The sequence below is a fragment of the Carassius gibelio genome, chromosome B3 (genome assembly GCF_023724105.1).
Source record: "Carassius gibelio isolate Cgi1373 ecotype wild population from Czech Republic chromosome B3, carGib1.2-hapl.c, whole genome shotgun sequence".
In the NCBI taxonomy this organism is placed as follows: domain Eukaryota; kingdom Metazoa; phylum Chordata; class Actinopteri; order Cypriniformes; family Cyprinidae; genus Carassius; species Carassius gibelio.
Window position 1 is genome coordinate 14,421,308 of NC_068398.1, and position 14,699 is coordinate 14,436,006.

The 14,699-nt window shown below is 38.2% G+C and overlaps 1 protein-coding gene across 4 annotated transcripts in view; it reads left to right on the forward strand.

Moving 5' to 3' along the window:
- LOC127951780 (protein sidekick-1) overlaps positions 1–14,699 on the forward strand; it is a 285,662-nt gene that overhangs the window by 221,169 nt on the left and 49,794 nt on the right. For all 4 annotated transcript variants that reach the window (XM_052549813.1, XM_052549814.1, XM_052549816.1 and 1 more), the window contains exons 16-22: positions 1,411–1,551; positions 4,776–4,957; positions 8,622–8,737; positions 8,830–9,025; positions 10,844–10,942; positions 12,548–12,739; positions 13,395–13,516. In XM_052549813.1, the coding sequence (XP_052405773.1) occupies positions 1,411–1,551; positions 4,776–4,957; positions 8,622–8,737; positions 8,830–9,025; positions 10,844–10,942; positions 12,548–12,739; positions 13,395–13,516 (1,048 nt within the window). The remainder of the gene's footprint in view (positions 1–1,410; positions 1,552–4,775; positions 4,958–8,621; positions 8,738–8,829; positions 9,026–10,843; positions 10,943–12,547; positions 12,740–13,394; positions 13,517–14,699) is intronic.

Below are 14,699 nucleotides of genomic sequence, written 5' to 3' on the forward strand. Positions count from 1 at the left end.
TATCTGCAAGGAGTCCTTCCTTATGGCCATCATTAGGCAGATTTACAGAGCACTGTCTGAGAAAAGCTCCATGATATTGGTTATAGAGGGCATTAATTATAAAACAGACTTCTGGGAAGAAATAACAAAGTGTGGTCAGAGGTTTAAGAAGACTCTGACAATAAATCTGAAAGGACCCAATGATCCTATTAAACTTTAATGCAGATTTAACTGTCCATTAGCATGTAACGCAAAGGGTAGGATGAATCTACGGGCACTATTAAGCATTCAACACTGATTCATTCTTAAACTTCGTTAATTAAGAAAATGCACTTTCTGTAGGTGGAATGAACTGAGCATTACTCACAGATTATCATTTATATATGCTAGCAAACTAGCCTTTAGGACATAACCAATGTCCAGAGAGCCAACTAAATCATTAGCGTTTCCCTCCAAAAGTGTTTACTATTTCATTACGAATCTGTTGTAGTAAGATCTAGTAAGGAAGGACCAACAGTCTTTTGTGAACAAGTGTTGTAAAACATTTTCCTTGTTTTGAAAATGGCAGCCCCAGTCAAAATAAAGGACTCTGAATAAAGTAACGCATCGTACCAATATGAATGCACCTGTTTGATGATCGACATCAACAAGACTTTCAATGTCTTTCTTCCTGTCTCTGAGTTTTTCGGAGAGAAATGTGTTGAGGTCCATTTGCACTTTAATGTGTGCCCGGAGCCACTGCATTTTTAAAATCTCTCAAAGTCTCAGTCAACAAATGAGAATTGAGACCCTTTAATAAACTAAAATATAAGCTCAGAAAAAATGAAAAAAAAAATTCTCTCCTCTTAGGATTGGATAGAAATAGTGCTGTCTAGTATGTTTCCTTTTTGAAAAGGGTACAGGTATTAGTTACAGGTATTAGGAGTTAAAAAGCAATGACATTGAGGACAAATCCTTCAGCAGATATGCACATTGCTACTGTGGCATACCTTACAACAAACCATGAAATGCTCTTATCTTTAAAAATGATTGGTTCATTTGTAATTGGAAAGCTTGAAATTTCAATGATTAGCTTAGCTTGAAAGTGCTGAGCTAACGAACGCAATCTTGTATGGCTGTGAATTCAACCAAGCCAGTTGTCACGTGAGCAGCGACCTCCAAAATAAAAAAATCAATCAAAGAGACTTAACCAAGAAAGCGCATGAGAGCTTTTGATGGAGTTATGTGACACAGTGCATCAGGTTGGGAAATGGACTTGTGACCAGAGGGTTACACTTACGCAGCTCACACTGTTGCGCCCCAGAGCGAGACGAGACGACAAACCTGATCCGCACGAGAGAAAATAGAGCAATGAATCAGTTATGTAAGAACACTTTGAAACTCTGTTGAGTGTGTACCTGTGCTAGTAATGCACTAATGCTTTCTCTTCAGATTGACACTGCGAGAGGAACCGCCCAGCGCTCCGCCCAAGAACATCGTCGCCAGCGGCAGAACCAACCAGTCCATTATGGTGCAGTGGCAGCCGCCTCCGGAGCCTCAGCTCAATGGAGTCTTGAGAGGCTACGTCCTCAGGTGGGACATGCACAAACCATTTCACAGTCAGCACTTTACAGATGAAATGTGCCAATATATGACTCCTGGTACTTCCACAATACTGTGGATTCACTCTAAGATTCTCTATTGAGTCACTTTTTTCGGTTTTTATGTTGTTTGTTGGAAACGCTTTACAGTTAAAGGAACAGTTCACCCAAAAATTGAAATTTTGTCATTTACTCACCCTCATGTTGTTCCAAACCTGTAAAGTTTTTTACTTATGTTGAACACAAAATAAGATATAGTTGTTGGTCCCCATTAACTTCCATAGCAGCGAAAGAAAAACTATGGAAGTCAATGGGGCCCAACAACTGTTTGATTACCAGCATTCTTCAAAATATCTTCTTGTATGTTCAGCAAAAGAAAGAAACTCATACAGGTTTGGAATAATATGAGGCTGAGTAAATGATTGGGTGAACTATAACTTTAATACATTAACTATTAATGAGCAATACATTATTTATTAATCTTCGTTTATGTTAGTTTATGAAAAATACAAATGTTCACTGTTGGTTCTTGTTAGCTCTGGTGCATTAAATATTACTTAACACATAAAACATTTTATTTTAATAATGTATTAGTGTTGTGATGAACATTAACTAAGATTAATAAAATGCTTTAGAATACTTTTTGATTGTTAGTTCATGTTAATTTGTGTAGTTAACATCAAAGTGTTACCATCATTTCTAAATTCCATTTTGTACCACTAATGGCACAAAAATCTGCATTTTAAATACATGTTTATTTATTTGGCAGTCACTTTTGATTAAAAAGTGATGCTTATTTTGGGGCCAGCAATGTCAGTTTTGATTGCATTTGTCATCCCATCTAGATAATGGAGTTGACCTTAGTGCTGTCACTTTCACTGCTGTTTTAATACAGTCGTAGTCAAGCATATTTATAAGCAAACTGATTCAAAATGATTGTTTGACGTTTATGTGATAGTGAATCTAGTCAAGCCATATTAAAGGTTTTGGCAAAAACGACGCTCCACACTAGTGGTCAGAACAATGCTGTTTTCTTTAAATAAATAAAAAAATTGTACATTTAAATAAAAATTATTCAAATATAATTTACTTAAAAAAGCAATTCTGTTGTGAATGTGTCTTTAACTATGCATTATTAAGGCCATGACACATCAGGCTGACCACTGCTTAATGTTGGCTTAGTTTTTGCAGTTTATTCCACACAGCTTTTTTGTCTGATTGAGCAAAAAATCATCTGATTTCTTTTTTTTTTTTTTTTTTGGTCTGATTGATCTTCGGAGCCCATCAGCAAGTAAATGACGAGACTTAAGAGGCTGTTAATAGTATATCTGCAGTCCAGCTTGCCTTTTTGAATGACGACTATAGATTACCGTTACCTGCTGGTTTTTGCTGCTAGTTATTTCTTCTCACACAGGTGCAGAACATACGTATTAGCATTGACTGTTGTCATTGAGCTGTGCTCAAGCACAACTCTTTGGCCCAGACAAAGGCGACGTGAGGTGACACCACATTCTTGCTAGTTATTTGTGTAGATTTTGTTTGTCTGGGGCTTTATATGAACAACCTATTGAAAGATACTGATTTAAAGGGATAGTTCACCCACAAATTTTAATTTGATGTTTATCTGCTGACTCCCAGAGAATCCAAGATGTAGGTGACTTTGTTTCTCAATAGAACACAAACAGAGACTTAAACGGTTGCAGTCTATCCCTCTTATAATGTTAGTGTATGGGAATCACGGCTTTTAAAGTCATAAAACATATTCAAACAAATTAAACTCTGCGTCTCATCATGATACATTGATATGTAAAGATTTGGAATTCATGGCAGCTTTCATTGGCCTAGGCCCGCCCATGAGGTCATTTGACCAACATGTCAAACAAACAATCACAGTTCGTTTCGTTCATCGTCATTATTCGAGGCGTCACATTTCGAGACCGGTATGTAAAACTCTCAGACATATTTTAAAGATTCTATGCCGCAAACTTTAAATATTTGACATACTTTTGAAAATCCAGCGTTTAGTTGTTCCTGATAAGTGCTGTTCATCACAGCTGTAAACACGATGGCTTTCTTCTTTAGTGAGAGTGTTTGGAACCACGGTATCTTTGCTTCCAGGCGGGACATTAAAGAACGGGACACACAAATCTCACGGAAATCCTATAGAATTCTACCAATACCTTGACAGCTTCGACACTCCTGAAGTGTTTCCACTTTTGTGTTCCATATGCATCAGACGTTTAGCCAATGGTCCGTGGGCATGACGTCTAAGGCTGAGACTAATGGTCCAGTTGAGAGATAGGTAATGGTAATGCACAAGTCTGTGATCCGCCATAAAGCAAGAAGAAGAATAAGACACCTCACATGCCAGCTGAAGAAAAAGACATGAACGCATCTAGGACAGTTCAGACATTGTGGTGAAAATCAGAGGTAAAAAAGCGATATAAATACTGTTCAGTTTCTTGCACAGACCAATCATTTTGTGTCTTTACATATCAATGTATCATGAAGAGCCGCAGGGTTTAATTTGGTTTTGTTTGTGTATGTTTGTGTATGTGTATGTTCTTGAATGCCCTGGGGGTAAGCAGATAAACATCAAATTTTCACTTTAAGTCTTCAAACTATCTAAGTCTTCAGTGTCAAATTGCCCTTCAGAAATCATTCTAATGTGCTGATTTGCTGGTCTTAGCCCATTATTATCAATGTTGAAATAAGTTTAATATTTTTAATATTCTTTGATGAATAGAAAGTCCAAAAGAACAGCATTTTTATTTAAAATATAAATCTTTTGTAACATTTTACAACTTCTGTGTCCTTGCTGAATGAAAGTATTCAGATCAGCATATTAGAATGATTTTGAAGGATCATTCAGGGAATCCAGTCAAGATCTTATTTTGATTTATTAGTTACTTTACACCCAACAGAGAAAATCGACCAATGAAATGACACCCATTTCTCTTACGTAGCATTAGCTTGGATGCATTTCATTAGCAGTGTTTGTCCACTCTTATCCTCCTCAGTGGATGTGTTGTGCATATTTATGCTGTTTTTAACAGCATTCCCCCATCAGTGGCATATTTAACACCATTTCCTCTCTGGAAGAGAGCTAGTGTGTGCCTAATAATTCTACAGCCTGTGGGATGACTTCTAACAGCACGATGACCTGGAAGAAAATCGTTGTCACTCACTGTTTGGCCATCGATTGCCCTGATGCAGGTACCGGCTCGCTGGGCTCCCTGGAGAGTACCAGCAGAAGAACATCACCAGCCCTGAGATCAACTACTGCCTGATCACAGAGCTCATCATCTGGACCCAGTATGAGATTCAGGTGGCCGCGTACACCGGGGCAGGCCTGGGCGTCTTCAGTCAGCCTGTCACTGAGTACACGCTGCAGGGAGGTGAGACTTTGTTTCTCTGTCACACTCTCAGTAGCCACTTCTCTCGGCCTCTGTGTTTTCATCTATTCCTTTTCATCAGCGGAGGCAGGAAGCGTGCTGGTTTGAACCGGTTGATGCATTACTTGTTTACATGCGAAGCTGAGGTCAAAGCTGAGCCTCCACGTAGACGCCACATTTATTTTAGAGCCCTCTTCTAAGACAGCTAACTTCCATGCTAATCCTCTTCAAAACAATTATGTCAATTATGTACGAGCCACTTTTCTCTTCAGATGAGAAGAATCCATCTCAGGAAATTCAGAGTCTTCTCATTTGGACATTTTGGATGATTATCTGGGGAGCGGCAAACATATCGACTCTGCTTTGAGAGGCTTCATCTGTCTAATTGTTTTAAATAGACAAACTATAAACAGAGTCTGTCAAGCAGTTGAATGGTATTGATGCAGCTCCGCTGAACACACTCACAATTAGCAACCTTGACAACATCACAGATACTAAGAGAGAGAGAGACAATGTTATATTAACTTCTTGCAGTTGTTTAAATTAATGCAAATTAGGGCTGTCAGTTTGAACATAGTAATTTTGAACAATTAATTATTAGCATAAAACATTTATACAAGTATCATATTTATTCATGTCTCCTCTAACGCGTATGCTACCCCACCATAAAAAAGTTTGGAGTCAGTAAGATTTCAATTATTTATTATTTTTTAAAGAAATTAATACTTTTAATAATTATTTCTAAAGAAATTCATACTTTTATTAAGCAAGGACACATTCAATTGACCAAAAGTGGTTCTTTGGACTGTTCTTTTAGACTTTCTATTAATCAATAACGATAAAAAATATCCAACTTAATTCGACATTGATTCTAAAAAGAAATATTTCTTAAGCAGCAAATCAGAATGATTTCTGAAGGACACTGAAGACTGGAGTAATGATGCTGAAAATTCATCCATCACGGGAATATATTACATATGAAAATATATTCTAATTAAAATAGTTATTTTGAACTGTAATCATTCAAAATATTGCTGCATTTTTTTATCAATTAAATCAGCTATGTTGAGCATAAAGACTTTCAAAAACGTTAAAAAAAGTTTACAGACACTAAAGGTTTGTGGTGGTTCATAATAAATTATGTTTGCAAGAATAATGTTATTTACTACTAAATTACCTTTCATTTGATTAAAAAAACGTAATAAATTACTAAAACTGATTGACAGCTTTATAAACAACACTGGGGCTACATATGTTTTATGATCCAGGGAGGAACTTGAGGTAGGGAATAGTGCCTCTGAACAGCAGAGATGCCACTGCATAATGAATGTGTTTACACCGCTTTAAGAGAGGGCTATAATTGGCAGACTTTTGAAAGATAGTCTTTTGATTCGAAATAAGTCAAAGCTTGACAGGCACCCTGAAAAGATCATCCACAGAAAACAAAACAAAAAACTCTCTCAGCATGCTTTTATGAATATGCTTTTTGTATGCTTTTTTTTTTTACCATGGGGCTTTATGAATGTACACAACCAATTCCACAGAAAATCTTTGAAAGTCTGAAATTCTGTTTTTGTGTGCGTCATACAAATACGTGCTTTTCAATTGTGTTATATATCACCAAAGATTTCCATAGAGCAAAAAAAAAAAAAAAAATGTATGACAAACAATCAGGACTCTGTTGTGATATTGTTGATGTTTTTGGCTTATATAAGACCTGTCCTTTCATTCGACTGCCTCTTCTCTCACTTCAGCCTTTTAGAAGGGTGCAGGATGTGAATATCTTTTTTCTTTCATTTATTGTGTCCGTGCTACAGTGTGCTACTTTCAGAAAAGGTCAGAAATGTCTCCGGCACATCTCAGGTGCACCGTGAAGATTGTAAACTGGGCCACTTAATTTACCTGATGAATTTTAACACTGTTGCAATTCTAATGTCGGTCATTTTAGTGGCCTTGGCTATTGCTGATATACTTGTCATTATAAAAACAAGCGCAAACCCCTTTAACCTTGGACTTTTTTTGTTATTGTTATAAAACGTGACAATGTGACCATTCCAGTTTTCTAATCTAATCATTCTATCAATAGAATTTATTTTTAATTTTTGTTGGACTTCAGGCTCAAAATGATACATTAGCACTTCACTTTTTAACATCTTTGGTCACTTTTCAACTATCATCTCATGTACATGAATGCATATTTTCAGTTTTTGTGAAAAAATAATTTGCAACTTGTGTTTAATTTTTGCAATTAATAAGATCTTCGCAGATGAAGTGTCCCTCAGTAGGTTTGAAGATGTCAGATTCATTTTAGCAGTTCACACTGTCATCCAAAAATAGATGTGCATGTGTCACATTTGGAGGGAGAGTCAGATTTGGGATGCATTCAGTCGCAGTGTGAATGTATCTGGTCAGACGTGCTCAGGTGGTGGCCGTGCCTGTTTGTCTTGTGCATTCAGCAGTGCTCACTTTTTTTGAGTGCTGTTTAACTCTGTGGAAGGTGGAAGGCATGTATATTCAGTCCAACATTGTGGTGATCAACTGTGTCCCACAGCCTGTCAATTTTAAGGCTTTGTTTGCTAAAAGCTTTCCATTACGTCAGAGATGCAGGTTGTCATTAGAAATGAGTCACTTGAACCGAGACATTACCAGCTTTATCTTTTGTTGAAGGCAGAGCAGGACTTACAAATAGCTGGATTTTTTATTTTCTCAGCTATCTTTTCAGAAGCTTCATTTGAAGTTCTTCACCAAGACCAAAAGAAAGAGACCATTCTGGTTAGTTTATGGGCTGATTGATAAATTTTTAATAATCAAAGCAATTTAATATCATATATTGATGGGGCAAAACATACATTATAGGTCTAATACACTAGCAGTCAAAAGTTGATTTGAAACGTTTTACATTTTAATTATATTATTTTAAAGGACTCCATCGTAGCTGTCATTGCTCAAGGACCACCCAAGAGGCAGTCATGTAAAGCAACCAATAACACTTTGTTTTTGTTTAGGAGCATGAAATATAAAGTCAATGTCTCTGTAAGAACAGACGACAAATTATTCATTCAAGAATGTCATGAAAAGTGGCGCAGAGTCTATGTCCTAAACTTGACATTCTTTTTTAAAATTCTGCATTTAGCTCATCCTGAGAAGCCATTATTGTCACAGTTGTAAACACGATGGCTTTCTTCTTCCATGGTGGGATTTGGCGTCACGTTGACTTTGTTTCACATGTGCCTCCCAAAAATCCTGTAGAATTTAACCAATGAGATGAAACTCTTGTCGAAACTCTTGTCGAAACTCCCGAATTATTTCATATTTTGTGTGTCATATGCATCAAATATTCAACCAATGGTCAATGGGCATGACATCTGAGGCTGAGACTAAACCCTTTGAGTTGTAGTAAGGGTACATGCATATATTTGACTAGTAGTGTAGCTGATCAGAGAAGTCACATTAGGACGGGGGTGTCCAGTCCTGCTCTTGGAGGGCCACTTTCCTGAAGAGTTTAGAAGGCTTCTAGCGATCCTGAACCTTGATTAGCTGGTTCAAATGCATTAGATTAGGCTAGGAGCTAAACTCTGCTGGATAGTGGCCCTCCCGGATCAGGTTCGGACACTCCTGCATTAGGATGTTATAGGAGGCTAACATACAGTATGTACTTTCCTTTTAGTTCCCACAGCTCCCCCTCAGGGTGTGGAGGTCAAGGCAGTAAACTCAACCACAATTGAATTTACCTGGAATCCACCGCCTCAACAGTTCATCAATGGCATTAATCAAGGTTACAAGGTAAACCCACTTCTCCTCAGCTGGTTCCCATTCAGTTTCTATTATATACATAAAATATGATCTGATATGTTTTGTGTTGGTCTGTGCCTCAGCTGATGGCGTGGCCTGAACGATCTCCAGAGGATGTTATCATCGTGACCATCACCCCTGATTATCACGGGACACGCCACCTCGGTTACATTAGCAGTCTTAAAAAGTTCGCCTGGTACTTGACGTCAGTGCTGTGTTTTACCACACCAGGGAATGGACCCCGCAGTGTCCCCAAACTCGTGCAGACTCACGAGGACAGTAAGTAATAGACTGCTAGTCTCAAGGTTGTGTTTCTGTCCATAGTATGAATCATAGTATTTAATAAAATTGCTGCTCAGAATCTGATTGATTTCTTTCACAAAACAAGCACAATTAAAAATGTTGGGGGGAAATCACAATAACCCTTGTTTATGAAAAGCAGGCAGAACAAATGTGCAAATCATCTGTGAAAACATTTGTACATAAATCGTCATATTTAGTACAAAAGAACAGTTAAATATAATTGGATTTAGAAATTATTTACCCAAAATTATTCATGTTCTTCATGAGTAATTCCGGCTGTACCTTTATGACAGATGCTGTTTTAAAGAGAAATTAACCAATGAGCTGTGCTGTTTGACAGAAAATGCACTGGGAAACATAATAATATTTATAGTATGTATACAGTAGGTGTGTGTTTGTTCTGGAATATATGGTTTATGAGGGCACAGATGTGTATAATGACGTGGGAACTTCAATGTCAACATGGTTTATGAGGGCACTTTATGTGTCCCTGTAAACCAAATGGATTAAAAAACATACTGAACTTACGTAGTTTTTTTGTAACAGGTCAGTGTATGGTTAGAATAAGGGGATAGAAAATACAGTTTGTACAGTACAAATAAAAGTCCCCATAAAATGTGATGTTATTGGGACAAAATGTTCCCAAAAAATGGCAATATATGAAATCCTTGTCCTTGTGGGCACATTTTTTTGGTCCCCATATGAGGAAACTATGGGGTTTACTTGTAGCAATAGAAAATACAGTTTGTGCAGTATAAAAACCATTACGCCCAATTGAATGGCCTCATGAAACATGGAAACTGTGTGAGCTTGTTTATGTGGTTAATGAGGACACAAATTTGTATAATGACATGGGTATGACACAGGTATTACAATGAGGAGGTGGCTTATGAGGACATTTTTAGTGTCCCCGTAATTCAAAACACTTATAAATCATAGAGAATTAGTTATTTTGAAAATCCAAAAATGCACAAAGTTTCCTGTGAGGGTTAGGTTTAGGTGTAGGGTTGGGGTAGGGCAATAGAAAATACAGGTTGTACAGAAGAAAACCCATTACGCCTATGGAGAGTCCCCATAAACCACATATACCAACGTGTGTGTGTGTGTGTGTGTGTGTGTGTCTATTTAAAAAAAACACACCAGCCTCAAAATGGAATTTACCATTTTTTAATGGAGGCTTCAAAGATAATGAAGTTAAACAAAATACTAGTTCAGAACAAAATGTTTCTTTTAATTTCTGAAAAAGCCAAACCCACAAAAAAAAAAAAAATGCTCTTTAGTTGGCAGGAAATATTTTAATATATGTACAGTAGCTTACTGCCAGCTTTTGGCCTTTACATCAGCATCATAACACAGTGTTCTTGCTCTGAAACTCTACTGGGGTAGTTTGGAGGTGATAAAATACCAAATTACAAAATGTCTTATAAAAGTCACATTAATTAAAGGACTTTTCAAACTTCAGTACAAATACTGCTCTGTGGGTCAAGCCGATGTAATTATATCAGTGTCTTTAGGCATGTGACACTACAAGTGAGAAATTAGTTGGGGTAATTTAGGAGGAATGTTAGTGAGAGAGAAAAATGAACATAGAAAAAGCAACAATGTTTGTGCATGTGTTATGTTTTGATATCATTGGGATTTTTGTTGTGGTTCATTATAAATGGACTTAATAATGCTTTATTTCACGTTTCATAATTAGAGTTTGGATGAGTCTGTAATCAGCCCAATCAGCTACAATAGAAAGAGCTTAGAAACAAAATGAAGTATGCAACCAGGAAATGTCTGTGTGTTTAGTTCCAGGCCCTGTTGGTCGCTTGAGCTTTACAGAGATTTTGGACACGTCTCTGAGAGTGAGCTGGGAGGAACCCATGGACAAGAACGGCATCGTTACTGGTGAGTGTTTTTGACCTTTATGCTGCTTTCATTGATATGATACTGTAGAAAGTCACAATAATAAAGGAAAACACTTATTATTTTGCAACAACAAATCTAAATGAGTTTATTTGGACCAGCATTTGTAAAACTCAGTTTTGGGAATGATGAATTGTTCATTAGATTTGTCTTTGCTGTTAAATGAAATCTAATCTGCCCCCCTCTGTTTAAATGTAGCTGAACGTTGCATTAAACAGAGCAGGTGAGCCTGTAAAGGAGCTCCATTTTCATTTGGCAACTATTGGGTGTTCATATAGCTTTATTAATGGATACACTTCTATTTAACACTTCATTGAGTTTTTGCACAAAGGCAATTATGGTATCGTTGTTTGCGTTCAGTTGGCGGAAACAATTTTCTCTCCCTGTTGCACAGCTGTAAAGGATGCTTTTGTGAGTGTGTGTGTGTCTTTCTGTGTGACTCTGTGTGTGGGCGCAGAAGCATGTGTTTTAGTATTCCAGGAGTGCTATTTATCCATATTGTGCTGGAATCATTACCACTAGGAATGGAAAACGCAAACAGATCAAAATAAAAGAAATGTTAACCGTGATCAAAAGATCTGTAAGCATGAGTTGACATCCCAGCATAAGACAAGAGCATGAGCGTCAATCTCACAAAACCGGTTAAGAACACTTCCAGGTCATATTTTACCCCAAAATCCAGAAGATTTAGATTTTTTGAAAAAGGAAGACTTTTTAGAAAAATGAGTATTTTATGAAAGAGAATTAAGCACATTTTCCCACCAAGTTATCATTACTGTAATAAATGAGCAAGTACATAAATCATTCTCATTAAACTAATCCAAAAACATTGATTTTTATTTGAAATGCAATCTGTTCAAGAATCACTGTAAAAAAATGAGAATTTATTTTCCTTTTTTTATTTCTTTTTTTTGGGGGGCTTGAGATATGTCCAGAGCGACAGATTTTCACGAGAGTCACTCAGGACATCTCAATAATGCAGAGAAAGAATTAGATGTGGACTAACGAGGCAGCGCTAGATTGATACTAGACATAGATTAAGCCCAGAACGGCGCTGGATGTAGATTGAGAGTTTGGAGACGAATGGGATCAGACATACATTAGACTAAATAGCTCCTGTCTGTATCAATGTACACAGCATTGTTGCTCTTTGAATGTTGCCTATGCCTGTTCTCCGGCGAGCTCTCCCAGCGCAAAGCTTGATTTATGAGCGCCTCAATGGAAAAGGACATTCAGCGATTGGAAACTGTGCTGACTCTGGGAGAAAATACTCCCAATAAACAGCAAATTACATAGGATCTCTGCTGGCTATTAGTCTCAGTTAGATGCGGGTTAGGGGGCAGAGCCCTGGGTCTAGACAACTCACTACAGCAGTTCCCCATTTCACCCACCTTGTTTGTTAAAGAGAGATTGTTTATTCCAAGTTCAAGACCTCAGAAAAATTCCTCCTGCTCTGGCGAGTTGTCATCCCAGGTTGGACGTGGACGAGACGCCCCAAATTGACCCATTCCCACGGGATTTGAGCTGTAAAGTGTGTCAAACTCAAATGACTTTTCAAGTTTTAATGAATGTGATGGGGTTTTGCAGGTTACCTGGTGTCCTGGGAAGTTCAGGGGAAGAACCAATCGCGAGTGGCGCGTACTTTGACCAACTCCACGTTGGACTACAAGGTCACCGGGCTGACGTCGCTCACTACGTACACGCTAGAAGTGGCAGCGATGACAGAGGCGGGCGTAGGAACTGTAACTTCCTCAACCATTTCATCTGGAGTGCCGCCAGGTCTGTCGTAGCTCTCAAACATACACAATTAAAAATAAAACCTGGATAACAGGAGCTACTCTTCCTTATTTCTGCATGAATATTGTACACAATTATGCTGGTCTTTTTTTGCTCAGAAACTGCGAGGATGGTGCCTCTGTGCTGCCATAAATCAAATGTGGCACTGAAGGAGAAATATTCATTTGCACCGGCTTTAGAGCAGGCTTCCTCTCGCTGAAAGAAGGCAAAAGCTGAACTGGTTGAACGGCAAGCCAAAATCATAATGCCTGCTGATAAATTGCATATTGTGAGACATTAGGGAAACAGACGTCTACACATCTCAGTGGGGATTTCGGGCAGATGCGAGACTATCGTCTGTTATTTGATTTAATTCCAGTGTAATTTCATCAAAGGTTTCTCGAAACCAAATGAGACTTTTTATCTCTGCACTTCAAAAGATTCTCAAATCTCGTTTTTTTTTTTTTAAACTCAGTCCCTCGTGCAACTTGGTTCTACACAGTGTTATTAAAAATATTCCGGTCATGATTTCAAAACGCGGAGTGTTATTGACTTTAGAAGGCATGCGTGTGGATGTTTTGTGGTTATTGATTGTTGTGATGTGCGGATGTTGTTCAGAAGGGACTTTTAACTTTCGCTTAGTTTCGGTTTCACGCAGAACTTCCCGGGCCTCCGTCAAATCTGATTATTTCCAAGATCAGTCCACGATCTGCTACGCTGAAGTTCCGCGCAGGGGATGATGGGAAGACGACCATCTCCAAGTGGATCGTTGAGGGGCAGGTGAGTCATATTTCAGTTCTTCTTTATCCGATCATTATCCGCCTACCATCACGCTGGCCTGAAGCTGTACATCCTCACAGTGCTCCCTGATGAGTCTTCACTAGCAAATAAAAACATTTGACATGATAATGAAACGTCCCTGCAGTGTTGAGCGAAGTACTTATGATGATTTGTGTAGGCTTTGTCTCCTAATCCTGTGAATGTGCGTTCCAGTTATTTTGACAGCTTGATGGATAAATCAGTCGAGTTCTGGAGGATTTAAGGTGGGACAGTGAAGCAAAACAAAAATATCAGTGCAATTTTTATTGAAATATATATATTTTTAAATGGCTGTTGCACAACAAAAATGAAATGAGTTCGTCTTCTTATCTTGTTGACTTTGTCGATCAATGAGATTTCCGGCTGTTGTAATGTGTCTCGATTGAATAAAATAGTTTTATTCATCCAAAACAATTTCTGCAATATTTTTATTTGTACAAAACTTCAGACCATTGTGTCTCGTCTCACTTAATAAAGTTAATAAACAAACAAACTAATCAAGCCCTTGAGGATTTAAGGTGGGACTGTGGAGCAAGAAAATCTTTGCTGGTCAAAGTATTTTGACATTTTTATGATGTTATTTTATCGTGTTATTTTGTGTCTCACAATAAAGAATGAATGAATGAATAAATAACAATGTTAGCTCATAATCTCGGTTTGATTCCGGCAGTCTGCTCATCAGTTTAGTACACTTAAGGTTACAGCGTGCTTATTTGGTAGTGTTTAAGCACTCAAACCTACATCCAGCTTTAGAAACGGCCGGCATGCAGACTTATCCCACAGTTTCGATTCACCTCCACTCAGCACTTCCAATTCAACCTGAATAACAGCAAGTTCCAGTTGTGATTGCCCTCCACGGCTCAGAGATGTCTTGAGAGGCCGTCCTCGCCCTTTCCAGATCGCCTGTGACTCTTGCAAAAGTGATGACGGATTGAATCACATGGCTGACTCCTAATTTGTAATCGACGTCAACTCTCTGAACTCGACGGCGCCGGGCCGGAGCTTGCGAAAGGAAGCTTCTGCTTTTCATGTGGCAGCACTTGAATCCCAGAGTTGATTGAGGCCGGGCTATCTTCCGCTGCAGAAATCTGTCACCGAGCGAGAGAGAGCCCCTGCATACGCACCAGCTATGAAATACAACGGC